The sequence below is a fragment of the Pelobates fuscus genome, chromosome 7, assembly GCF_036172605.1.
Source record: "Pelobates fuscus isolate aPelFus1 chromosome 7, aPelFus1.pri, whole genome shotgun sequence".
Lineage (NCBI taxonomy): Eukaryota > Metazoa > Chordata > Amphibia > Anura > Pelobatidae > Pelobates > Pelobates fuscus.
In genome coordinates, this window is record NC_086323.1 from 55,547,906 (window position 1) to 55,575,006 (window position 27,101).

The window sequence follows — 27,101 nt, forward strand, 5'->3', positions numbered from 1 at the left end:
AATGCCCAAATTATTTTTTACCACAACCTTTGACATACATTGGTGAAAAAATGGGGGCATGTTAAGGCACAATATGCACTATATGAGATACCCTGGAGTGTCTACTTTTACAAATGGTAGGCCTTTGTGGGGGTTTTCCAACAGTCAAACTGCTATAGTGGCCCAAATTGAAACATAGGCCCATCAAATCCGTCTTTAAAATTCTACTGTAAATACCAAAATGGACAGGTCTCCTATATGGCGCTGTAGCTTCACGAAATAGTGCCAAAGATATACAATGGGGGTGTCATTTTACACAGAAGACTTAGCTGAGCATAATATTGGGGCTTTGATCATGGTGGCACATGTCAAATATACAAAATGACCAGCGAAAAAGTAATGCGGATGTTAAAAATGCCCAAAATTATTTTTTACCACAAACTTTGACATACATTGGTGAAAAAATGGGGGCATGTTAAGACACAATATGCACCATATGAGATTCCCTGGAGTGTCTACTTTTACAAATGGTAGGCCTTTGTGGGGGGTTTTCCAACAGTCAAACTGCTATAGTGGCCCAAATTGAAACATAGGCCCATCAAATCAGTCTCTCAGAATCCTACTGTAAATACCGAAATGGACAGGTCTCCTATATGGCGCTATAGCTTCACGAAATAGTGCCAAAGACATACAATATGGGTATCGTTGTACTCAGCAAATGTAGCTGAACACAAAATTAGGTTTTGTACAGGAATAGCACACACTAACTTTACGAAATACACATGAGAAGTTGTTTATTATAATTTTGTGTGTCAAAAAACAAAAAAAAATAATTTTTGTCCAATATTTAGCAGGGATTAGCGGTGAAATGGCTACGTTAAAAGTGTCAAAATAATGTTAGTTAAATAGCCTGTGATGTCTGCTTCATATAAATATATACTTTTGTGTGGCAATTTTGTTTTCTTTTATGGCTATTAAGCTTAGAAGACAAACATACCAAATTCTAAAATCGCTCCACATTAAAAGTTTATTTTAGGGGGGCGTGGCCAACTGCCGGACAAGATGGATGCATAATCCTTAGCTCCGGCACATGAGCTAACAATCCATTTCAATCACAGCACACAGAACAACATCCACGCTCTATTATAGAAAATGTCCCACCACAAAGGAAAAAAGAACACAGCGAAAGCAGAAAAACACAATTTCTTTCAGCAGAAATCGCACTCGGCCACATCGGGCCTCCATAGTGCTATACAAGATGGCGACGAGGCATCTGACGAAGAGAGTGCTGCTCAGCCTCTCTTGGAGCCCGGAGAAACTTTAACAAAAGGTCACCTGGCACATGCACTAGATGCCCTATCACAAAAGCTGATAGGAGCCTGGCAAAATTCTATGGACTCACTCCGCAAAGACGTCCAGGAGATAAGGAAAAGAACATCGCACATCGAATCCAAGATGGAGGAAGTAGCAGCGGCGCACAACGACTTAGCAGCCCATGTGGAAAGCCTGGAAGAAAAACTGCTACTCACCGAAACAAAACTGGCAGATATAGAAGATAGGTCGCGGCGAAACAATCTGCGGCTGAGAGGGGTGCCTGAGTCAGTACTTCCGGCCGATTTGCAAGAATATGTTCGAGGCCTGCTGCGAGCATATGCTCCCGACATACCAGCCGACATGTTACTGCTAGACAGAGTACATTGCGTGCCGCGTCCACGCCATCTACCTGATTCTACACCCAGAGATGTCTTGATGCGTGCACACTATTATCATGTCAAAGAGCACATCTTACATGCCAGCAGAAACAAACCGAAACCTCCAGAAGCCTACGCTGCGGTAAAGCTCTTTCCTGACATTTCAGCGGCAACACTCCGCAAGAGGAAATAATTTTCGCCTGTCACAACTGCGCTCCGCAATAATGGAACGAAATACAGATGGGGCTACCCTACAAAGTTATTGGTGACAAAAGACGGCGCCCTCAAAATCATTTCATCCCCAGAAGATGGAATCCGCAAATTAAAGGAGTGGGGAATGAACCCCCAACTTGAAGCTGCCCAAGCATCACCTCCAGGCAGACTCCGGCTAGAATGGCAAGCGGTCTCCAGCAACCGCTAGGCCGCAAAGGACGACATACAGAGGGACACGCAAGTATTGCACACAACCACTCACGAGACTCAGGCATAACGAAACTGGGGGGTCCACTGGGGCTGTCTCCCCCTGCGCCCTCCCAGTGGGGCCGCCGGAATAACAGAAACTGTACCCATAGTTGCATGCCGCACTGGGAGTGTTAGCTGACCCAACTTGTATACCCAACCACTCAGGGCCGAGCGGGAGATGGATGCCTGGGGAGGGCACCTGAAACACACATCAATAACTGTATGAGACAATGTTTTACATCGTTATAATAATGAAGCGGCCACCACAGGCCATGAGGGGGGGTACTTGGAACGATGGGGCCCGGGCTTGTGGAGGACTGATGGACCTGGGAGGGATGTTTACTGGAGGCTGGGGGGTCCCAGTGCCTTCCCCCTGCCGTCCCCCTCATCGGGGGGGGCTGGGGGGGAGGGCTGGGGGGGTGCGCGGGATTTCCCGGCGGCAGGAGTGTGGGTAAGGGAGACTGCACATATACTATGAGGGGTCCGTTGAATAGCTTTGGCGGAAGGGGGCCTGGGCCAGCAGTAACTGGATGGGCCTGATTGGGAACTTGGTCGATGGCTGGGGGGCCCGGTGCCTTCCCCCTGCCGTTCCCCTTGAAGAGGGGGGGGGCTGGGGGGACGCGCGGGACTCCTGGCAACATGGAGGGGTCATGCGGTGGGGGAGTGGGGAATAGAGACCGCACAATACATACTGATGAACCCGTTGGGTGGCTTATGCAGAGGGGGACCGGACCGCAGAGAATTGATAGCCCTAGGTAGGATGCTCGATGGTGGCTGGGGGCCTGGTGCCTTCCCCCTGCCGTTCCCCTCGTAAAGAGGGGGGGTGGCTGGGGGGACGCGCGGGGTCCCTGGCAGCTTGGGAGGGCCATGCAGTGGGAGTGCGGGACCTGGGTCCGCAACGAATATAACAGCGAGCCCGCAAGCAGATTGAGCAGGAAGCTGGGTGTCGGGATGCCCTCTGGCGCGGTCCCAGACGATGGGTGGTCCGGGGGACGGGCGGGGGACGGGCGGGAGCCCCTAGGGATAGTAACAGGAGACACTGGATGAACATTATAATATAGCACAGGATCACACATAAGGTGTTGCAGCCCCAGCAGAAAGCCTAAAACAGACCGCACAGGTCTGAAGACATAGCTTAGCAATCTTGCGAGAAATAAAAGGATCTAACACTAGCTCATACCCTCGAGCATCACAAAGTTAGCAGAAAAAAATATATAGTTCTGTTCAAAAAAAAAATACAAAAAAAAATATATAGTTCTGTTCAATTTTCTAGGCACAATTAGCTCACGAGCCACACCACAGGAGACAAATGTTTCCAAAACCCAAGGTGTGCAATAGACACACCAGTTTCCCACCGTTGGGAACATGTAAATATCCCACTACTCCCTTCCCTTTCATTCCTCTCCACACTACCCAACCCAAGTTAAGCTATCCCTGGTCGAAGCATAATCAACACAATGATATCACAGGCGCGCGTGGTCACATAACAGAAATCATTCTGACACAACCTGAAGATACTAACGATTAATGTGTGCGGTTTAAATACGCCGCACAAACGACGAGTCCTACTAGAAACAGCGAACAGAGACAACACAGACATACTATGCATTCAAGAAACGCACTTCACCCACACAAAGATCCCTACGTTTGCACAACGAGACTTTCCCCTGCAATATCACTCCACCTACACCACAAAATCAAGAGGAGTCTCCATATTGCTACATCGTTCACTCTCATTTGAATTATTACATGTTAAGAAAGATGCCCAAGGCAGGTATATCATACTACACTGCAACATAAATGGCAACAGATACACGATAGCCTCGGTATATAGTCCTAACACCAATCAAATAAACTTTCTACACAGAGTTCTCTCAAAAATACCCACCCCCCAACTACACAACTTAATTCTTTGTGGCGATTTGAATCACATTCTAGACCCACATTTGGACACGACTGTGCGGCCTGGCACCGGGAGGCATGCTGCCCTTAAGCCCCAATGCAAGGCACTACTTAAACTACTACTGGAGTTTGGCATATATGATACATGGCGCACAATTCATCCCAACAATCGTGAATACACGCACCACTCACGAGTTCACAAGACTAGCTCGCGTATCGATCACATTCTGGCAACCGCGAATCTCTTACCTGCTATGACAGACTGCATGATAGGCGACTTAACCTGGTCAGACCACGCGCCAGTTTCACTGACGCTCAGGGATGGGTTCCAACATAGAGGGACCTCTCCGTGGAAACTGAACGACACTCTCCTACATGACCAATCATTCACGGAGGTCCTGGACAGGGAATTGGCATTGTACTTTGAACAGAACTGTACACCCCACACAAAACCACAGAGCATATGGTTAGCGCATAAGGCAGTAATTAGAGGCCTGTTAATTAGCAGAGCAGCATACAAAAAGAAGATAGCGCAACAAGAATATGTCTCCCTACTTAAAACTCTACGAGACCAAACAAACGCACAACTACTATCTCCAACCACACATGGACAGGAACAAATTTATCAAACCACAAAGGCATTGAATGATTTCTTATTTCAGAAAACGTCGTATATACTGACCAAATTAAAAATGAAACAATACTCCCAGGGCAATAAAGCAGGCAAAGCCCTAGCATCTCTACTTAGGCAAAACCAGGCCCAATCCAAAATACAACATATGCTATCACCTACAGGCATCAAAATCATAAACCCACAACACATAAACGACACCATGGCAGAATACTACAATACACTCTACAACCTGGCAACAGATGACAAAACACACCAACCCACAAACCAAGAAATACAAGATTTCCTAACCCAAGCCCGACTTCCTACGCTCAGCCCATTGCAGCAAGAAATGCTTCAAAGCCCCATTACCTGTTCAGAAATAGCAAAAGCCATCAATTCTCTACCACAAGGGAAATCACTGGGCCCAGATGGCTTTACAAACCTGTACTACAAAAAATTTGCAACATCCTTAATTCCCCACTTAGAAAAAGCGTTTAACGCCATCATAAACACTGGGTATATGCCACCAGAAATGCTGATGGCACATATCGCCACGTTACCCAAGCCGGGGAAACCACCAAACAGACCTCAAAACCTCAGGTCCATCTCATTATTAAATACGGACACGAAGCTCCTAGCAAAAATTTATGCGAATAGACTCTCAGCTATTATCCCCTCAGTGATCCACAAAGATCAGGTGGGATTTGTTACAGGGAGACAGGGTTCGGATGGTACCAGGAAATTGCTGAATCTGATGTCAGGGGCGCGGGCCTCGGGAAGACCTAGTGTATTCCTCTCATTGGATGCTGAGAAAGCGTTCGACAGGGTGCACTGGGGATTCCTTGAGGCAGTGCTGAGACAGTTCAACTTCCCTCCGAATTTCATGTCCCTGATATCAGCATTATACTCGGTCCCAGCCGCTCGGGTAAACAGTGGATTCATGTCGTCAGAATTCAAAATCACAAATGGCTCTCATCAGGGATGCCCACTATCCCCGCTACTCTACATCCTAGTTTTAGAACCCCTAGCACAACACATACGGGGGAACAACAACATCAAGGGGATTAAAATGGGCAGCATGGAACACAAACTCACGATGTTCGCAGATGACATCATGCTGTCACTCACCTCCCCGAACGCGACACTTTTACATCTGCATAACACACTAACTAAATACAGTGCATGCTCATACTATAAGCTTAATATCACAAAAACACAAGCGATTGGCATGCACATACCGCCGCTAGCCTTACAAAATCTGAAAACAACCTACGCATACGAATGGCGCACAGACTACCTAATGTTCCTGGGAATAGCCTTCACAGCGACCGCTAACGCTTTACTATATGCCAACTACGCTAAACTAATAAAAAAATTGAAAAACCAAATCGCAGGGTGGAGGGGCAAGTATGTCTCCTGGTTGGGTCGCATAGCAGCAACAAAAATGCTACTCCTACCCAAGCTTCAATACCTGTTCCGAACCTTACATATTAAACTTCCGAACGCCTTTTTGCGAGACGCACAAACCATGCTCACATCGTTCATATGGAACAACAAAAAAACGAGAGTAGCAGCATCCACATTACACAGACCTTTCAAAAAGGGAGGTTAAGCATACCACACCTTAGCACATATTATTCAGCCTCACTTTTAAGCCCTCTCATCATGCTAGGTTGTATAGGGAGAGGTATTAGCAGTAGAAAGAGGGAAGTGCTCATGCCATTGTACAGAACACTGGTGAGACCTTACTTGGAGTACTGTACACAGTACTGGAGACCATATCTTCAGAAGGATATTGATACCTTAGAGAGAGTTCAAAGAAGGGCTACTAAACTGGTTCATGGATTGCAGGATAAAACTTACCAGGAAAGGTTAAAGGATCTTAACATGTATAGCTTGGTGGAAAGACGAGACAGGGGGGATATGATAGAAACATTTAAATACATAAAGGGAATCAACACAGTAAAAGAGGAGACTATATTTAAAAGAAGAAAAACTACCACAACCAGAGGACATAGTCTAAAATTAGAAGGACAAAGGTTTAAAAATAATATCAGGAAGTATTACTTTACTGAGAGGGTAGTGGATGCATGGAATAGCCTTCCAGCTGAAGTGGTAGAGGTTAACACAGTAAAGGAGTTTAAGCATGCGTGGGATAGGCATAAGGCTATCCTAACTATAAGATAATGCCAGGGACTAATGAAAGTATTTAGAAAACTGGGCAGACTAGATGGGCCGAATGGTTCTTATCTGCCGTCACATTCTATGTTTCTATCATGGCGTTCCATCAGAGTCCACCGCCCGAATGGCTCCAGATGGAAGCCGCGCACAAAGAAGGACACAGCATAACCACACTAATGTGGATACCACGCCACCTCAGACCAGAATACAAAGATATGTTACCAACAACCAGGTTAACATTGACCACCTGGGACACACACAGAATCAAGAGGGGACCCATACCGCACCCATCCCCAGATATGAAAATAAACGCTCTTGCGATACTCATACCACAATTTAATGCAAGGCACTGGGTTACCCATGGCATCACCTCCCTGCATCAGATATTAGACAAAAATAAATTACTCCCTTTTGAGCACATACAAACAAAATATGCAATACCAAACACATCGCGCTTCATGTACATGCAAATACAGTCATGGTTTCGCAAAAACAGTCCCCCAAGCACTTTAACCACATCAGCAGGACAATTGACACCCATCGAACAATTATGCACACAAAACACACCTCCTACCAAACTTATCTCCCAGCTGTACCACATGCTAACCCAAAAACTCCACACCACACAACCATCTTTCATATCAGCATGGGAATCGGATTTCCAAAAGCACCTGGACGAGTCCCAGTGGGCCCGCATATTTACAGCGAATAAAAACTTAACACTGTGCACCACACACGTAGAGATATCCAGAAAGCTGCTTTACCGCTGTCACCTAGTCCCGACTAAACTAAAACACTTCAACCCCCAAACATCAGGCAAATGCTGGAGATGCAATGAACAACCTGGCACGGTCTACCACATATGGTGGACATGCTCCAAAATAACACCATTCTGGGAACAAATCACAAAATTAATAGCAGATTCCTCAAAAGTGATAATCCCTCCACAACCCGAACTGTACTTACTACAACTTCTCCGACTAACGACAACGAAAACTACAAAATACCTGATATATCATATACTCATAGCAGCCTTACAAACAATCAGCAGGAACTGGTTGTCGACACAAAGTCCGACACTAGCTGCTTGTGTCCAAACCATAGACTCATCTAAGAGATATGAAACCATGGCCAGGAACACAACCCCATCGAAAAAAATTTGGGTAGATGCATGGAAAATGTGGGACGAATACACGAATACACGACAACAATTGACTGAACCAACATAAATTGTAACTAAAGCAAATAGTACGTACCAGATAAGCGCACTGACAAACCACGAGACGACACGACCACTAACCTCCCCCCCGTCCCTTCCCCTCCCTTCTAACTCTTTACCTGATCTATCCCATTGTACAAAACAAAACAAAACAAAAAACTGCAGAGTGCAGAGTATTACCAACCAAAGCAATTAGCACAGACAACGGATTTCCAAAACAGAAGGCTCAAATGTACCAATGTTTAAATAACAACTGAATATTACAAATGGCGGTAAATCACTGTAAATGTTTGTACATTACTTGTAATATTATGTAACACTGTACAAAAGAAAGAATATGTGAATGCACTGTAACTCTGTACTACCCTAAAACTGCAAATAAAAAAAAAAGTTTATTTTACTCCTTGTGTTTTGTGAGCTGTAACTACCAAAAAAAAATGAAAATCCCAGACACATTATATATTCTGTAAATCAGAACAACTAAATTAATTTATTTTTAATTACTTTCTTTAACCTGCACTAATTAGGCACACATTATTATTGCAAAAACTGAAGAAAAAAACCCAATATTTTTACATTTTTGGGCATTTTTTGTATTTTTTTTTATAATAAATAAGCATTTATATATGTATATGTTACATCAATTTAAAGCCCTTTTTGTCCTTTAAAAAACGGTATATAATATGTGTCGGTGCAGTAAAATAGTAAAATGCAAATTGCAGTTGAACGCAAGCAGCAAAAAATGTGAAAATTTCTTGGGTCCTTTAGTGCAAGACAAGCTTTTGAAGCTGTGTCCTTAAGGGGTTAACAGTTTAATTGAAACGCTTTTAGGAATAAGTTGATTTTTAATGATTTTTTGAAGGAGTGGAGACTGGGTGAGCATCTAACGGAGGAGGGAAGTGAGTTCCACAGGAACGGTGCAGCCCTCGAGAAGTCTTGAAGGCGAGCATCAGAGGTGGGAGTATGGACAGAAGATAGACATAAGTCTTCAGCAGAGCATAATGGCCTAAACGGGACATACTTGTGTATTAGGGAGGATAGATAGGTGGGAGAAGCATTATGTAGAGATTTGAAAGCAAGAACCAGAGTTTTAAATTGAGCCCTATATCTTACAGGAAGCCAATGTAGGGACTGACAGAAGGTTGAGGCATGGGAGGTGCGGGCGGACAGGAAGATGAGCCTCGCCGCCACATTCATTATGGACTGTGACGATGCAAGCTGGGACTACATAATACCACTGAGAGGTGGATTACAGTAGTCAAGGTGAGAAAGGACAGTGGAATGGACCAGCACCTTAGTTGCATCTGGCATTAAGTAGGGTCAGATGCGCGCAATGTTTTTGAGATGGAAGCGGCAGGATTTGGCAATAGACTGAATATGAGGCGTGAAGGAGAGGTCTGAGTCAAAGAGAACACCTAGGCAGCGAGTCTGTGTGGGGGAGCTGATGGTAGCACCATTGACTTGGAGGGAGACAGACACAGGAGTAGCAACACTTAAGGGAGGAAAGACCAGAATTTCAGTTTTGGTCAAGTTGAGTTTAAGGAAGTGAGCAGCCATCCAGTTAGAAATAGCAGAGAGGCAGTCAGAGACACTAGTCAAGAGGGACGGGGAGAGATCAGGAGAGGACAGATAGATTTGCGTGTATTTCGCATAGAAATTATATTGGAAGCCAAAACAGCTAATGAGTTTACCAAGGGAGGCAGCATAGATGGAGAACAGTTTGGGACCAAGGACCTTGGGGTACACCAACAGAGAGGAGTTGGGGAGAAGAAGCAGAGCTACAGAAAGAAATACTGAAAGAGCGCTGGGAGAGGCAGGAGGAGCACCAGGAGAGAGCAATATCTTGTAGACCGATATTGTGGAGGATGAGAAGAAGCTGTTGATGATCCTTAGTGTCAAAGGCCACAGAAAGGTCAAGGAGAATTAGGATAGAGTAGTGACCATGAGATTTTGCAATGAGTAGATCATTGGATACTTTGGTCAGTGCCGTTTCCACAGAGTGCTTAGCATGGAAACCAGACTGAAGCGGGTCTAGTAGAGAGTTGGACTGGAGGCAGTCTGTCAATCTCGCATATACAACTCTTTCAAGGATCTTGGATGCAAAAGGCAGTAGCGAGATAGGACGGCAGTTGGATGGGAAGTCAGGGTCAAGGTTGGGTTTCTTTAGAATTGGGGTTATAGTTGCATGTTTGAAGGGCAATGTAAATATGCCAGAGGAGAGAGAGAGATTGAGAATTTTAGTGTGGGGTAGAGAAGAAAAGAAGACTGTGTACGGATGAGATGCGAGGGAATTGGATCAAGGGAGCAGGTGGTGGGGTGGGAGGACTGGAGCAATGCAGAAACCTCTTTCGCTGTAGTGGGTGAGAATGAACATAGAATAGCAGAGGGACTGAGATTAGGGGAAGTATTGTAAGGGGAAAAAGAAAAATGAGAGTTCTCTTCCCTGATTGTAGAGATCTTGTCAATGAAGTGAGTTGCAAAGTCTGAGGCGGTTAAGTTAGTAGGTGGAGGAAAAACAATAGGGCGAAGTAGAGAGTTAAATGTGTGAAATAGTCGTTTGGTTTCGCAGGAGAGTGTGGTTATGAGGGTATTGAAGTAATTTACTTTTGCAGAGGAAAGAGCCAAGCTGCATGAGCACAGCATAAATTTATAGTGATGCGTTCAGCCGTTCTGGAGCATTTTTGGAGTTATTGAGTCATCTTGGTGTGCCAAGGTTGTTTATGAGGGTGCTTGCTGCATTTAGATGTAGGAAGTGCCATGATGTCTAGTTGAGAGGAGAGGGTGGAATTGTAGAAGGAGGTTGCAGAGCTAGGACAGGTGAGGTTTGAGCTAGGTAAAAGAAGAGTTTGGAGATTAGTGGGGTATCAGACTTTTTTTACAGCAGTATTGAGGCTTGATAGTTTGGAAATCAGGCTGTTGAATAAAGATATGTGAGGATCAGATAGGCTTGCAATAAAGCTAAGGGAGGCGGATATGTATCTAGGCACAGAGATGAAGGGATGGTTATTCAAATAAAAACAAACATATCAAAAAGAAGGGAGGTGTTAGAGGTCAGTCAAAAACCAGAGGGGAAATAGAGGAATGCATATAGGTGAATAAAACAATTACATACAATTACATACAGGACTAGTAAAACTACACTTTAGCATGACAGAAAAATATACAATGCACACAGGATATATAAAATAAAATAAATGTACAGGGTGGTTAAATTAAATATACATGATGCTGTGCAGGATAGAGTCTTAGTGTGGTATTCCAGAAGGCTACCTTTGCTTATTGCAGACCATCAGCTGATGGAGCACTGACTTTCTTACAGCAGTATTGGGGCTTGATAGTTTGGAAATCAGGCTTTGCTTATTGCAGACGATCAGCTGATGGAGCACAGACTTTCTTACAGCAATATTGGGGCTTGATAGTTTGGAAATATACATAAATGCACACATACACACATAGTGCGAAGATTTGAAACGGTTATTGCAGAGTAAATAACGAGGCTCTATCAAATAATCATGTGTGGAGTTTAAAAATGCATGCAACAGGCAAATTTGAGGGTTTTTTTCCCCTAAGAAAATTATATAACTGAAGTCACTGTAAAATAAATCATGTTGAGTTTCAAAGTGTTAAAATATCATACAGAAACAAATATCAAGGTTTATATTTGTAATTCAGTGAAATTACAGAATTGGTGTGTTCTGAATACTTTTTGAGAGATACTTAAACATCAGAGGTTAAAAATCTGGCAGTACGTCTCTAAAATACTAACATCAACCACAAAATATGGGGATTTTATCATATATTATGCCAAGATATGCTTATCCGTAAGACTTGGTTGGTTCTAATCTTTTTCTTTAGCTAGCTTAAGAAATACATTCACGGTATTCTCACACAAGGTGTATATAAACATGTATAATTTTAATCATTTTAGCTTTAAGCTCTAAAATTTATAATTTTACCTCTAGTATTGAGAGTTTAATCAACCCATAATTTTATAGATTTATAGAACGTGACTCAATATAAAGTTAAAATGTATTGTAATCATTCAGAAAGGAATGCATCCTCACCTTTCCTCACAATATCTTGAGGAGGTACATCTCTTAAATTGTTCTTTCTCTGTCACCTGCATCTCCTTGGCTGATCCATTGCTCTTTTCCTCTCCAGATGTTTTTCCATCCTCAAATGTGACTTTGTCAAGCCCCCCTTCACGACTGACTGTGGTACTATTTGGAACGCTAGACACCTCTCGACCTTCCATCCTGGCTTTTCGATGGCGACTTCTGCGCTGACTATGTCTTCGGCGCATGCCATCTTCTGGCGTTGTTCCATTTGGCTCACTATTTTCAGCATTACCATGTTTAGATTTCTGACGCCAGTTTTCCCTGAGATTTTTGTGAGAGGGACTTTCTTCTCCTTCTTTTTGACCATCCACAGGACTTATTCCCAGTTTTTCGTCTGGGTTGGCTTCACCCTTCTCAGTTGTGGTCTCATCAGTCTCCTTATTCTTGCGGTAGATGCTGGAATGGGGATTTAGAGCTGTCAGTTCTTCACTTTGAATAGCCTCTTGGCTGGACATTTGCATGTGTCTCCTTAGTTGGCTCGTGCGTTGCTCCCATATTGACATAGTGTGCCTTTTTCTTCGTTCCTTCCTACATTGAAGACATATTGCTTTAATAATCAGCTCAATGTAATCCTCCAAAGTCTAAATGCAAGAAACACCAAACATGTAGCAGTGAGTATGTATGAAAGTTTGTAAATTCCTACTTGTTTTCATTTATCTATGGTTTATGCTTTTCTATAATTCTTTCTTTGTGGGGGTCTATTGAGATTTATTAGGAGCTTGCTAAATTCAGGCTCATCCCTATGATGGGTTTGAGTTTATGTCAATAGAGTTTTGTAAGTCCCTTTTTTGTTCTAAATACATTGTTGCTTTTATATCAGTATAGTATTTAAAAAAAATTAGAAATGCTCTATAAGAAAAAGAAAAACACAGAATGGCAATAATAAACTGAGCTCTATCCACGTAAGAGATCCAAAATGGCAGTATTGGAAAATAATGTCTCATATTTGTCCTGTGACTAATTCTTGGCGACATCTGTATCAGATAGTCCAACAAAAGTCAGAACTCAATTCTCGCTCCTTGACATAAAATCAACATTGTATGTATGCATGTATATACCAAATACATACTCCAAGGAATCTATGTATAAAGTGAAATTATGAGGCAAAAATGTGGTTCTTTGTTGAGCTCATTTGCCAACCCAGAATCCCTTACAATAGTGAGAGCACTGTTAAAGTGATATTTCTGTGGTAAAAACAAGTCTTACGGCTTGCCTGTGTGTGTATTTATGTTTAACATTGCATTAACTATCATATATATATATATATATTTATTTTGTACAAAAAATTTTTAAACAGAAAACAAGATTTAGGTAAAATATTAACATGAATTGTGAGTTCTTGCAGGTTTATGCAAAATGTTCTTAAGGAGGCGTCTGGTTTATCAACGCTTAAATTATATTTCATACTGAGTCACTGATTATTCTTAAACAATGCTGAGTTAACTTCTCAAAGGGATTTTTTATATCATTATGTGTTTTCAGGAGGCCTCTGTTACTGCAGAAAATGTTTCCTATCATTAATTTAGTGGTAATTAAAGGGAAAAAGTATTTCATTTTGTTAAGTGATTTTTAAAGAATACCAAACTTGCAATTACAAATACCCTTCTGTGTGATTATATGACTCACCAATGTTTGCAATGTACCTGGGCTTGCACAAATGAGCTTAGAACGTCTAACTCAACACAAAGACTACCTTAGTAATTCTATAACAATTATTTCTAAATGTAATGTAAACATTCACCAACATATCTCACAGTTCACAGCAATGTGTTAACAGATGGCTATATAAAAAACAATGCACAGAGTGATACGTGTATATTTAGAGCCAGACTCCTGACAAATGACAACCTAGTGAGTATTACCAGCCACTGACATGAACACTTAAAGAAAAACTATACCCAAAAAAACCAGGACTTAAAGCAGGACCGGATTTCCCATAAGGCAGGCTAGAGCGCCACTTTTTAGGAACGCTGCAGGAGACAAATGGTTGTGGCTTAGTGATAACACCACTCACAGATTATAGAGCATCACCCACATTTGTTCAATCCAAACCCACTTTCGACAAATAACCTTTTGCTTTTTTTGACGCTCCATGTGCTTTTCATATATGTCACTCCCAGTAATATTATAATGCCATTTTCAAGACAGTAGTTTTTAAATGCATTGAGATACAACTAAATTTGTTTCTTAACCCGTTCAAGGCCATGATTAGTCTAATCTATTGTGACAGTCTTCAAATAACATTTAGCACGGAGGCATTTATGCAACAATCAGACTTTAACAAAAGTTCAACATATCACTTTGAAAAGGTCAAGTAGATGCAAGAGAGGCAAAATGAAACGGTGTGGAATATTGCATTGATACAGAGTCCTCAATTTAGACGTTCAGTTAGTGCGCACTTTAAGTGGCAGGCAATATTTTACTGGTAAAGGAGACTTATAAATTGGTGTTTAAAATCAAACTATGTGCTATTTAAGAGTGATTGATAAGTCTGCTGCTCTCCACCCAGAGGAGTGTGGAGTGAGTGTTGGATAGAGTTTTTAAAGGCAATATATTTTGATACAATAATGAATCAACACTAGATTTTTATTCCTATCCAATATTTTCAGTGTGCTTCTCTTGTCCAAGACAAATGTCTGTCTGACAAGTGTCACCGGTCCTTAGTGTTGAACCCAGTCAGTGCAGAGTATACAGAAAGCATTCACTTGCTACAGATCTTAAAAAGCCTAATAAGTAAATTAAATCACAATTTGCTTTGCTGACCCACATAGAATTGGAATGGTCCCTTTAAATGGCCAGGTTCATGAGGTGCATGTATGGCTTGGGGTGTGTTGATGTAATCCAGACATATAATAAAGAACACTGGAAAGACTGTATGCTAATTACATCATATTCGTTGATTTATGTAGGAGCAGGGCAAAGCTATCCTCCTGTTATACCAGTTATATAACGCTAGATTGCTAGAATGAGTCTTGTTACTTTCACATGTAAAGATATATACGTCTCTAGAAATTGTAATATGGCACCATAAAGAAAAAGACTCACTCTAATGCTGATGCATTGGGTGCAGACATAGGGCTGACCTCCTTAGCTTTTTGAAGCGCATGCTTCTGATTGAATGCCTCTTCTTCCTCCTGCTCATCCTATACAGAATGATTGGAGGAAAATGGGAAAAAAGGGAAAAAGACACCAGCTGTTTTCAGGACTAATGATACAATGAATACACACATGTGTTGATTCCTTAAGGACATTATATCAGCAATAATCAAACATGTACATTGTGCTCTGACAGTTCTTACAGAGGAAACACTGGAATAAATTACAAAAATCATTGTGGCAGACCAGGTGATGTCCATTTTCACATTTTCTGTTTTTTCCTTTTTGCTTTAAAATCTAGGTGATCACAATAATGCAAAGGTAGGCGGCTTTTTGGCACTCCGCTATTAGAGCATTATGGGAGATGTAGTCCACAACATCTGGAGCGCCGAAGGTTGCCTACTTCGGCAATAGTGTATACAGTGATTTTGTTTAGTTGTTTCTTTTTTTAAATTTCCTTGCTGATATTAACCTTTTAATCCGTAAGCTACAGAGGAACAGCCGAGGAAGTTTTATAACAATTTCCTTATCTTTTAAATATTTCATACTCGTCATGCAACCATAGACCTAGCACAACACAAAGTCTAATTTCTGGTCTTAACTAGATACGTGGAACTTGGAACATGCTCAGAATTCTGTAGCGGTACTCAGCATACAAACTGACAGCCAGTTCTTAATAACACATCATATTTTTAATTTGCCAAAAGCAAGTTCTAGTTACTGTGAAAGAATACATCATTGCACTAGAAGATTTATTTCTTCCCTACAAAAGAAAATAGTTTACTATGTGGAACGCAGTTGTTTTTTTTTATATTAAATGAGAGATCAGGAGTATAAAATTATTTATAAAAGGTTATACTGTTGACTTACCTTGGTCAACTCTTGGGCATTGGCCAGATTATCCACAGCAATGGCAAGAAATACATTTAGGAGTGTGTCTGATACAATTAAGGATAAACTTGGTTTATTGTTTACAGGCAAAGCAGCATATCAAAAAAGAGATATAGAGAGGTGTATAGAACATACAAAAGAGATACATGGTGCCTCCACTGGATATGGACTATTGGGCGCTAATGTCCTAATCTTGGTCATTATTTGTGCTGTGCAGCTTCTACAGTCATTCTGGCACTGCTTACACAAGGTGCATTTGTCACTAAGCTGAAGGAGTAGGAGAAACTCAGAATTAAGATACTGTACTTCGAATACGCAATAAAAAGGAGGGAAAACTGGGGTTGGTAGAGTGCCATTCTCACTTTTAACACAGGGTGCCATGAGCAGTTTACAACCCTCAGTAAATTCACTGAGTGTGCAAAGCTGCATGATCTTACCTGTCTGTAGTCCTTCCTTGCTGCTAGTATAAATCAACGGTTTCATTAACAGAATGGATCCCCTTGCAATGTGTGACACAATGAGCAGGATTTGATGGATTTATCAATCTACTAATGCTAATTGATTGGGAACATTGCTAGTATTGTTATATTAGAGTAATAAGTCATTGTATCTTGGCTTCTCTAGCATTCCTTCCAAAATATTGTTATAAGGAGTAAATTCCTGGATATTCTGGAGCCATTCTAGTGACTTTACGACTTAGTGATGTACAAGTAACTCAAATCCTGAATTAGACAAATTGAGTATTTTATTTACACTAAGTCATTTCAGAATACATTATTATCTAAAGCAGTATTGCCTTGAAGTTCTGCAATACAACGTCCAACAAACTCTGGATTCCTATTCTAGATTCCTGGATAGAGTCACCTGTAGATTGCAATAACAATTACTCCAGGCAGGTGACCTCGGAAGGGACTCAATTATTTATGAAACAGTGAATTGTGGTAGACTGGCAATTAATTTGCAATGTTTAGGCCAGAATGCACAAGTAGTAAATAGCAGAGTTGAATATCCATTTATGGATCACTGAATAAACTCTGTAGTGTAATGAGATCTTTTTTTGCTTGCTCAGCAGTGGAGCCATGTTTTCGGTAAACGCAAAGTGTATTCCAAACAGCTAACATGTGAGCTACCCTGTAAACTGAAATTCTTCCACATATACAAACCACTGGCATCACTAGGGAGGTGCAGGGGTATGTACAGTGGGGGGTGACACCAACAGGGTGCTTCCTTAAGGCAGAATTTGTGACCACCTGGCCCATGCAGAGGGTACCGTGTCGCTTCAACACTCTTCACAGGGTGCAGACTTAGTATATACATCTTGCAAGCTTCTACCCAATCCCTGATAGAATCTGTGCATTGCTGTGGTAACCCGTGGCAATACTTTGACACTATCTGAGAACCAGAATTAGCAACAAGAGTATGCAAGGCCACCAGATGCAGACCAGAAGAGCTCTCTGCTGAACCAACATGAATCTCATATTGTCTGGTACGGAGGGCGCTCCATGGGAGGAATTATACTATAAGCCACTGGGTAACACCAATCCTAGTGGTGCCGTGCCGCAGCACAATCATTACATCTTTAGAAACAGGAGCAGACTAAGTCTGACAGGAAACCAAATGCCACTTTAACTTCTCTGAACTCTTAGATCTATGAGATCAACATGCCAGATTTTACAAGGTCATTTAATAAAATGATCATTCAAAAAGATTGTAAGGCCAGAACAGCTGAACTGAAATGATAGATATTGTAGAGATTTTTTCCAGTCCGGCTATTTTGACCTTAAATTTGAAATTCACTATGAATTTACTTTGAATTCTCACTTTAGTAAATAACCTTGTTTATGTTTTTTTGATGAATTGCAAATCCACATTTGGCCACAAGGGGAGCTAGAACGCAGGACTAGCAGGTCTTTTAAAATACTTTTCGCTGAAATAAAGATGGATTATTAAGCTTTCATGAACATAGATCCGAGATATTTTGGTTGCTAAGTGAGATAGTTTCACATGAAGCTAAATGGAATAGAAACTACTGTATTTTCTGGTGATGTAACGTTAAATAAAAAGATACAGTTCCCAAAGAGTGTAAGAACGATGAAATAAATGGAAGACCACATCCCGGACCGGACGCCGCCCTGGGAACGAATTCCATTGTACATAACTTCGTTCCAGTCCTCTCCTGTAAGGATCTGAGAAGTAATTGTCAAATTACTTGTCAAATTACAATTTATTTACTAAACAGCAAGTGCTGTTACAAATAACAAACCAAAACACAGGCTTTTCTTCATTAACTCCGATAAGTTGACACATTGGCTTCTTAACGCAGAAATAGCTCACCATAACTAAGTAAAATGTCTACCACAGATCTGATTTTATACAGAGGCTCTAATGTCAAAGTCATGACAACAAGGTATCTGTGCTAAAAGTACATTCTATATGTCTATAGAAATTGTTCTATATTTTCCAGACAGTAACATATTCACTAAGCTACAAGGAAATGTGGCAACCATATAATGTACAACTATATATGATTTCATGTAGTCTCTTATGTCTCTACACTATTCTGGGTATATAGACTGTTTAGAAATAAGTAGAACATAATTTGTATTGTCAGCTTAAATAGCAGAATCATTAGCTAAACTTACTGTAGTGGACTACACTTCCCATGATGCTCAGCTGGCAGGATGCCTGTCTGAGACTCAAGCCATGGGAAATTAAGTCCATACAAAGAGCCAAAGGTTGGCCATTATGGCATTAACTGCTGAAAAATTATATAAACGTTTTTATCATGAATGCCTGCCTAGAGCTCTTTTTCAAAGGTCACCATGCACGGGCATAACTAGAAATCGCATGCAAAAATCGATGTAGGGACCACCTCCCTTATTCATGCACCCCATTGCTTTGTGTGTGGGATGGGCTGTGTTAGATTATGTGGTGGTTGGCTGATTGTGATTTTTTGTGGGTAGTGACTGTTTTTTTATTAACACAACCCCCCACCCCTTCCCGTACACACACATGCACACACTTTCTGCAGGTAGGAATCCCTGGCAGAAGCTGGCATGACCATAGTGGTCTATTGGAGGAGTGTGTGGTCTGTGGTAAAAACCATAGTACACGCTCCTTCTGGGCAGTGCTGATTTAATGAGTCAGAGCATTGCCATGGCAACCTGTGGTAGCACTCTACTCTGACCCATTGATTGTGTGCTGGGACCACAAGGGAGTGCTTACCAAGCACTCCCTCATACACTTTAAAAGTTAATATGTTGCAAAAAAAAAAACAATATATAAAATAACGATTTTGCAAGGTGGAGGGGCTGACCAGACTGAGCCCATCTATGACAGGGGGAACTCCAGGGCCAAGTCGCAATAGCAAACTTTCCGTCCCTGGTAGTTTCGCAACTGGTACCATGAGAAAAAATGGGTGTGAAGCTTGATGGTAGAGACAGCAATTTTTAAACCTGCTCTGCTCACAGTATACTCATTGGTAGACATATTGTTTTCATGCCTGCCCTGTCTGGTATTAACCCATGCCAATGCCTCTAAATAAAGGTTTTACATTTTTGGGGCAGCTGAACAGATTTTCTGCCAAGACACATGTGGGATTCAGCTCTGAGACTATAAAAATGAAGAATGCTGCCTCATGTAGCTCTAACTGAAACAGTTTAGCACAGACTGACTGTCTGGGAGGATGGCACACTGGAATATGTGTGTGCTAATCACATTAATGCTGTACTTTTTATAACACAGGGTGAGAAAACAGAGGCTGCAACTTTCTGTTCATAGTTAGCTTTTCTATTAATCCAATTAACAAGTATGAGCTCAATCAATACCTTACCTGAAACACTGTCATGACAGCGGCTGGGAACGTATCAAAATTTGCAGAAGGGGTGCCATCATTAAAGTTAAACCTGGATTAAAAAAAAAAATATGGATGTTCTGTATAATTCAAGCATTTGGCAAGAGTCCTTAAAGGTATACTCTAAGCATGGCAACAACTTTATCTTGTGTTTTGATTATTTCACTGTAGTCCCACTGTTCAATTCTCTGCCATTTAAGAGTAAAATCACTTTGTTTATGTTTAGCCCGTGAAGAGAAAGATAAATTGCAACCTCATCTTACAGCACGGTGTGTTTATTTTAGAAGTTAATTTCTCCTCCCTTGCTAATTGAACTTTTAATCACATGCAGGAGGCTGTTGCAGGCTTTAGCAGGCTGTTAACATAGTAGGGGTAACAAAATTAAACACACTATACAGCAAGGGAAGCAGTACGTTTCACTAAGGGGAATCATGGCTAGGGTTGCATAAACAAAGTTATTTAACACATGAATGACAAAGAAATGAGCAGTAAAACTGCAGGGGCATGATCTATACACCAAAACTAGATTATTACGTTTTTTTGGTGCTTAAAATGTTCTGTAAAGTGTCTCTGTAAAGCCCCTTTCCAAAAAAACATGGAGCGTTTAATAAAGATAAAATTTAAAGACTGTGTTTGAATTTCATTGAAATTCCTATGCAGTCAAAATATATCATAAAACAAAGTAGGGAGTTTAATAAAGATAAAATTTAAAGATTGTGTTTGAATTTTATTGAAATTCCTATGCAGTCAAAGGATATCATAAAACAATGTAGGGAGTACTTTGTTTTATGCTTTTCCCCACTGTTTGACAAAACTTGACAAAAGGTGACGACTGTGTGAAAAATGCATTGTCTCACTCATTGCAGGACAATATTTATGGAAGCTACTGTGGTCTTACAGGTCCTCCATATACATCAGTGGTGTACCCTTGATATGTGAAAGAGTACAGCAGTGATGTGGGCTCCTGGAGAATGAATTGCCTGAAACTAAATAAAGAAGATGGCCGCTCCCGCAGGGGGAAGCATTGGGCAGGTTTATTTCAACTTTATTGCATCCTCAGTCCTTTATAAAAAATTACTGATAGACAATAGGCAAATAGACTTTAATGGGTATTTTGCTTCATGCATTTGCTATGATACATATCAAGGTGACCAAAATAATTCATTTATTTAATTTATAACTCAATAAGTCTCTGTAACCCAGGTAAAAAAACTTGAGCATTTCATACAGATGAAATGCCCATAAAGACTGTGTTGGAATTGTATTCATTAGGGATTACTTTGTCGTATGGTAAATATCTGCATTGACAAAACTGGACAAAAGGTGGCACTACCGCCTTCAGGTTTGGTCATGTTCCCTAGCCACCAGAAGTGAAGAAGCTGACAGATCTGCTTTGATTGTTTTCTACACAACCAGATACATTTTACTTGAAAATTAAACTTTTTGCAACAAGTGTATAAAAAATATTCATTTTTCTTTTTTTTTTTTTCATTCTCTTTTTATTTTAATTTTATCACCATAATTTCATTGTACAAAAACATGTTTAAAAATTGCAGATTATGTTAACGTAGTGTACGTATAATCTTAATTTTAATAATGACAGGAGGCGAGTATTTTGCATAACTTTCTTTACTTATGCCTCCAGCAGCACAAGTCAATCAATCAAAAAACTTTAACCAATCCTAGGCCAACATAGCCTGCATATAAGTCTTTAGTGGGCGTGTCTATTCCTCTTTCTTTGATGTGAGAAGTCCTGTAACGTCAGGTTGTGAGGTATCTTTTAAACTGGAACTCTGTAACTTGAACGAACGTAGCTTGGATTGGAGCTTGATGGATATTGTTGTCCGGCTCCCAAGTCATCTTATGCTGGAAAAAAAAAACGGAAATAGGTGAAAGATGTGGAAGTGAACTATTGTCCGCATGCAACCTAGACCTGATTCAGTTACTAAACATGACTAAGTATTAGGTTATAGTATTGACAGTAACTATGAGAAGTTAACTAGTAAATTCTATACTGTTTACGTGAGGTTTATGCTAGGAATGTAACAGTCTGTCATGATGTCACAATTGTCTGTAAAATGCTATAAACAGCGAGTATCAAGGGGGGGAACAATCTCAAGATCTATGGGGGGGAAAATACTCGCCTCCTGTCATTATTAAAATTAAGATTATACGTACACTACGTTAACATAATCTGCAATTTTATTACATGACAGGAGGCTTCCTATTTTGCATTTTTAACGCTGCGGTAACAACGAAAAAGATGCGTGAGATGTCTGTCGAAAGTAGAAAACTCGGAAGGTGTTTTCTCTAGTCCAATCTGCCGAGCGCAGGATGTCCGTGAGTGAAGCTCCCGCCGAGTATGCACGCGAAGCCGCCGCCCCGCGTACCGAGTGGGCCCCGAAATTCGGTTCTACCCCTGCAAGGGATAAGAGCCATCGTACCCATCTGGCCAACGTAGTGGTAGTTACTGGTTTGTATGGTTTGGTGTAAGATACCAGAAGTTGACCTGATCGGTAAAAACGGAGTGGTTCGGTAACTTCTACGTACCGAAGCAAAGTGGTCACGACGCATAGCCGCGGAACCGTCGGAAAAAATGGATAAGACACGGATGTGGAGTCCGTCTTAGTCCTGCGAGATACCGAGAAGGTAACCCCTACTGGTGTAATAGTGAAACCATCTATGTCAAAAGCTCTAACGTCTGCGACCCTACGAAACGAAACTAAACATAGGAGGAGAGTTAGTTTGGCTGATAGTTGTCTCAGTGACAAGGTCTCGTTGTCAGGCCAGTTCCTAAGGAATCGGATAACTATATCAACGTCCCAAAGAGTGTTATACTTCGGTACCGGAGGTCTGGCTAGTCTGATGCCCCGCAGTAGCCGGCATACCAGAGTGTTCTGACCCACTGGTGTACCGTCTATCGGGGTGTGGGCCGCCGAGATGGCGGATCTGGTGATATTAATTGAGCGGAATGCTCTGCCTTCTGAGAACAGGTTTGACAGGAAATTTAGAATGCAGGGAATAGGTGCTGTAAAGGGATCAAGGTCCCTTTCCATGCACCAGCGGTTCCATGTGTTCCATGCGGATAGGTAGCTACGTCTAGTGCCCGGTGCCCAGGAGTCCCATAACAGGTCTCTAGTCGTCTGCGATAGGCCTGAGACGTTCCAGGATCCCCGGAAAGACTCCAGGCTACCAATTCCAGCCGGTCTTGTGTAATCAACGGATGAGGTTCCCCGTCTGGGTTCACCAGGAGGAATGGGAACACTGGTAATAGTAGCGGATGGTCCTGTGATAGAGCTAGTAGGTCCGGGAACCATGCTTGGCTCTTCCATAACGGTGTGATCAGAATCAGAGAGGTCCCCGCTCTGCGTAGGTGGTGGAGGACTCTCGCCAGCATCGAGAAAGGTGGGAATGCGTAAGCTCCTGACTGTGGCCATTGTTGCAGGAACGCATCCACTGCTTCGCTTTGAGGGTCCGGGAGCCAACTGTAATATCTCGGTAGTTGAGTGTTCGTCCGTGATGCGAAGAGGTCTATGTGTAGCGGACCTCGTATCTGCCTTATCCTGCGGAAGATGGTGGTGTCCAGGCGCCAGTCGCTGCTGTCTCTCCAGTGTCGAGAGAACCAGTCTGCAGTGAGGTTGTTGACACCCGGTAGATATTCTGCCTTGATCGTGATGTTGCGGGGTAGGCAGAATCGATAGATGTCCCTCGTCGCTTCCGTCAGGGCCCGTGATCTGGCTCCGCCCAGGTGGTTTATGTACTGGACTGCCGAAATGTTGTCCATGCGCAGGAGTATGCAGCAATTGGACATGTTCTTGGCCAAACTCCGGATCGCGAAGGAACCCGCTATCAACTCCAGGCAGTTGATGTGTAGGAGTTTTTCTTCCTCCGACCATGGCCCTCCGGTGGACGCCTGTGTGCAGTGGGCTCCCCAGCCCCATAGGCTGGCGTCTGACTCCAAGACAAAGTCCGGATTCGGACCGAATATGGCTCTGCCGTTCCAGGCTTCCATGTGCAGGAGCCACCATCTGAGTTCCGTCCGTATTTCTGCTGACACTGGGATCCAGTGGTCGTATGTCTGACCTTGTCTCAAGTGATATGCCTTCGCCCGTTGCATGGCCCGGTAGTGTAGTGGTCCCGGGAAGATCGCTTGTATGGAGGACGATAAAAGGCCTACCATTCGGGCTAGGAGGCGAAGCGGTATTGAGTCTTTTCGAAGTACCCGGCGTATCTCTTTCCGTATTGCCGCAATCTTCGCAGTGGGTAAACGGAGGGTACATGTCCCCGAGTCTATTTCGAATCCCAGGAACTGAACCACCTTGGCAGGTTGTAGAGAAGATTTTTCTCTGTTTATGATGAAGCCCAAAGATTCCAGCAAGAGCACTATGAATCTCGTTTGAGAGTGAAGCCTGGGCGCTGATTCGCAGAAAATCAAAATATCGTCCAGGTATATTAGGCAGCGGATGCCTTTCTCCCTTAGGTAAGCCATTACCGGCTTCATGAGTTTCGTAAAGCACCATGGTGCTGAGCTGAGGCCGAATGGGAGACAGGTGAATTGGTAGGAAAGGTGGTTCCATGTGAAGCGGAGGAAAGGACGGCTGACGCAGGCTATCGGTACCGATAGGTAGGCGTCCTTTAAGTCTAGTCGAGTGAACCAGTCGTGTTGCAATAGTAGGTCTCTTAGAAGGTGGATTCCTTCCATTTTGAAATGCCTGTATGTGACGAAAACGTTCAGTTGCCGTAGGTTGATGACTGGTCTGTAGTCTCCTGTTTTCTTTTGGACTACGAAGATGTTGCTGAAGAAACCCGTATCGTCTGGGGCGACCTCCACCGCCCCTTTGTCGAAGAGGGTTTGAATCTCCTTGTCTATGATTCCTGTGAGTGTTGCCGACGCTCTTATTGGAGGTGGGCGTCGGTCTTGTACCGGGGTGTCTGAGAACTCGATCTCGTAGCCGGTTACCGTATTGAGGATCCAGCTGTCCGAAGATATCTTCTCCCATTCCTGTGAAAAGAGAGACAGTCTGCCTGCAGTTATGTGGGAAAAGAGACAAGGTGTGTCGGGGATGCTCACCTGTATTGAAACGTCCGCGTCCGCGGGTGCGGGTGCCTCTGGAACGGAAAGATCCTCTCTGGAAGTTGGTTCTTGAGGTTGGGAAGAAGGCTTGAGATGACTGGTATCTGGGGCCTGAAGGCCAGAAGCGGCTGGTGGCTCGGCCCCTTTGGCGACCAGCCCTGCCAAAAACTCCACGGCGTGGTGTGGTGGTGCGAAAAACTTGCCTGATGGAGGTCTGAGCCTTATTCAGAGTGGTGAAGATGCTTACATGTTTCTTGAGTTCAGTTATGAAAGAGTCACCGAAAAGTTGACCGTTCGCCAGCGGTCCCATTTCTTTTTTACCCAGCTCCATCAGTTTTGGGTCCATCTTGAGTAATGCAGTTCTGCGGCGTTCTGCGCACATTGCCGCGTTGGTGTTACCCAGCATACAGATGGCCCGTTGCGCCCATTCACGTATAGTGTGGGCATCCAGTGTGGTGCCCTGGGATAGGGCTAAGTCGGCCAAGTATAGCATTTTTGCTAGAGGGCCCAGGATGTCTAAGAGTTTGTCTTGGGATTCCCTAAGGCCCTTCTCTATCCCTTTTCGCGGGTCCCGACCTGCACGGGACATGAACAGGGATACGGTAGTATCAAATTCCGGGGTTAGTGCGATTTTATCTGGTAGTGTGGGTCTTGGGCATTCTGCCCGTAGTCTCGCCCTTACTTCTTTGTCCATTGGCTTTCTCAGCTAGAAATGGACGAACTGAGTCAGGTGTTCTGGCAATCCCCATTCCGTTGATCTTGGATGTCGGATCGTGCGGGGATCGAACATGGTTGCTCCTTGGGGGTCTATGAAGGTGCCCTCTTCCTGAGGGAATTCCTGTTCAAGGTATGAGTCTTGATCATAGTCTCTGTCGTTTCCCTGGAGGTCTAGCCATTCCTCGTCTTCCGAGTGTGAATCTCCCGCCTTCCATTCATCCATGATGTCAAGTGATGGTGGGGGGTTGTGATCATCGTCCTCCGAGGACGGAGAATATGGAGGGGAAGTTCCTCTCTTCATTGTCTGGCGGCTCTTCTTCAGCGGTGTTTTTCCTTTCTTTCCTTGGGTGTTCGATATGGTGCCCTTCCGTTGCCGTTTTGTAGCGTGGTAATCTCCGAGAAGGGCATCGTCAGTAAAAACCGTGGGTTGTTCAATAGCCGTGTCCGGTTTTGGGTTCTGCATAAGCAGTTTGTCGATAGCTTTCTCCACGGAGGCGGCTACCGCCGAGTTAATGAGTGCCTGCCAATCTGATGGTGGTAACTGTGGTGAATCACTCATCTTGTGTTGTGTGTTGGGTCTGTCTGTGGAAGACAGGAAAGTGTTAGGAACTGAAATGCGTGGAGTGCCGTATGATACAGTTCATGTATAGAGTCACATATATATGATAGTATGGCAGGGAACGAGCCTGCTGTTATTGAGTCACTAGATTTAGTAGCAGGGGTAATTCTGCTTGTATCGGTTCAGTTAATATATACATATAGCAGGGGATGAGCCTGCTGTCACTTGTTTGAGGCTGTTTGCAGCTAGGCACTTATATATATATATATATGTAGCAGGGGATGAGCCTGCTGGCACTATGTGACTTGATTATAGCAGGGGATGAGCCTGCTGGCACTATGTCACTTGATTATAGCAGGGGATGAGCCTGCTGGCACTATGTCACTTGATTATAGCAGGGGATGAGCCTGCTGGCACTGGCACTTATTTAAAACAGATGATGGGTCTGTTTATATAGTGACTCTTTGACTCTTCTGTGTATAACAGGGTATGAGCCTGTTGCACTAGTGACTCTAGATGTAATGCAGGGAATGAGCCTGCTTGAGCTGTGACTTTGAGAAATACAGCAGGGGATGAGCCTGTCTGTACTGTGCCTTTAAAAGTATAGCAGGGGATGAGCCTGCTAAAACTGTGCCTTTAAGATGTACAGCAGGGGATGAGCCTGTCTGTACTGTGCCTTTTGTCTGTACTGTGCCTTTAAAAGTATAGCAGGGGATGAGCCTGCTTAAGCTGTGTCTGTAAGATAT

At 42.8% G+C, this 27,101-nt stretch overlaps 1 protein-coding gene across 7 annotated transcripts in view; it reads right to left on the bottom strand.

The window, feature by feature from the left end:
• Positions 1–27,101, bottom strand: part of CACNA1E (calcium voltage-gated channel subunit alpha1 E) — a 738,678-nt gene that overhangs the window by 73,822 nt on the left and 637,755 nt on the right. For 5 of the 7 annotated variants that reach the window (XM_063428301.1, XM_063428298.1, XM_063428299.1 and 2 more), the window contains 6 exons: positions 19,985–20,057; positions 18,221–18,338; positions 16,132–16,199; positions 15,211–15,308; positions 14,064–14,135; positions 12,112–12,693 (listed from right to left, as the gene is read on the bottom strand). In XM_063428301.1, coding sequence (XP_063284371.1) covers positions 12,112–12,693; positions 14,064–14,135; positions 15,211–15,308; positions 16,132–16,199; positions 18,221–18,338; positions 19,985–20,057 — 1,011 coding nt within the window. The remainder of the gene's footprint in view (positions 1–12,111; positions 12,694–14,063; positions 14,136–15,210; positions 15,309–16,131; positions 16,200–18,220; positions 18,339–19,984; positions 20,058–27,101) is intronic. The other 2 variants (XM_063428300.1, XM_063428305.1) reach the window with 1 other exon arrangement.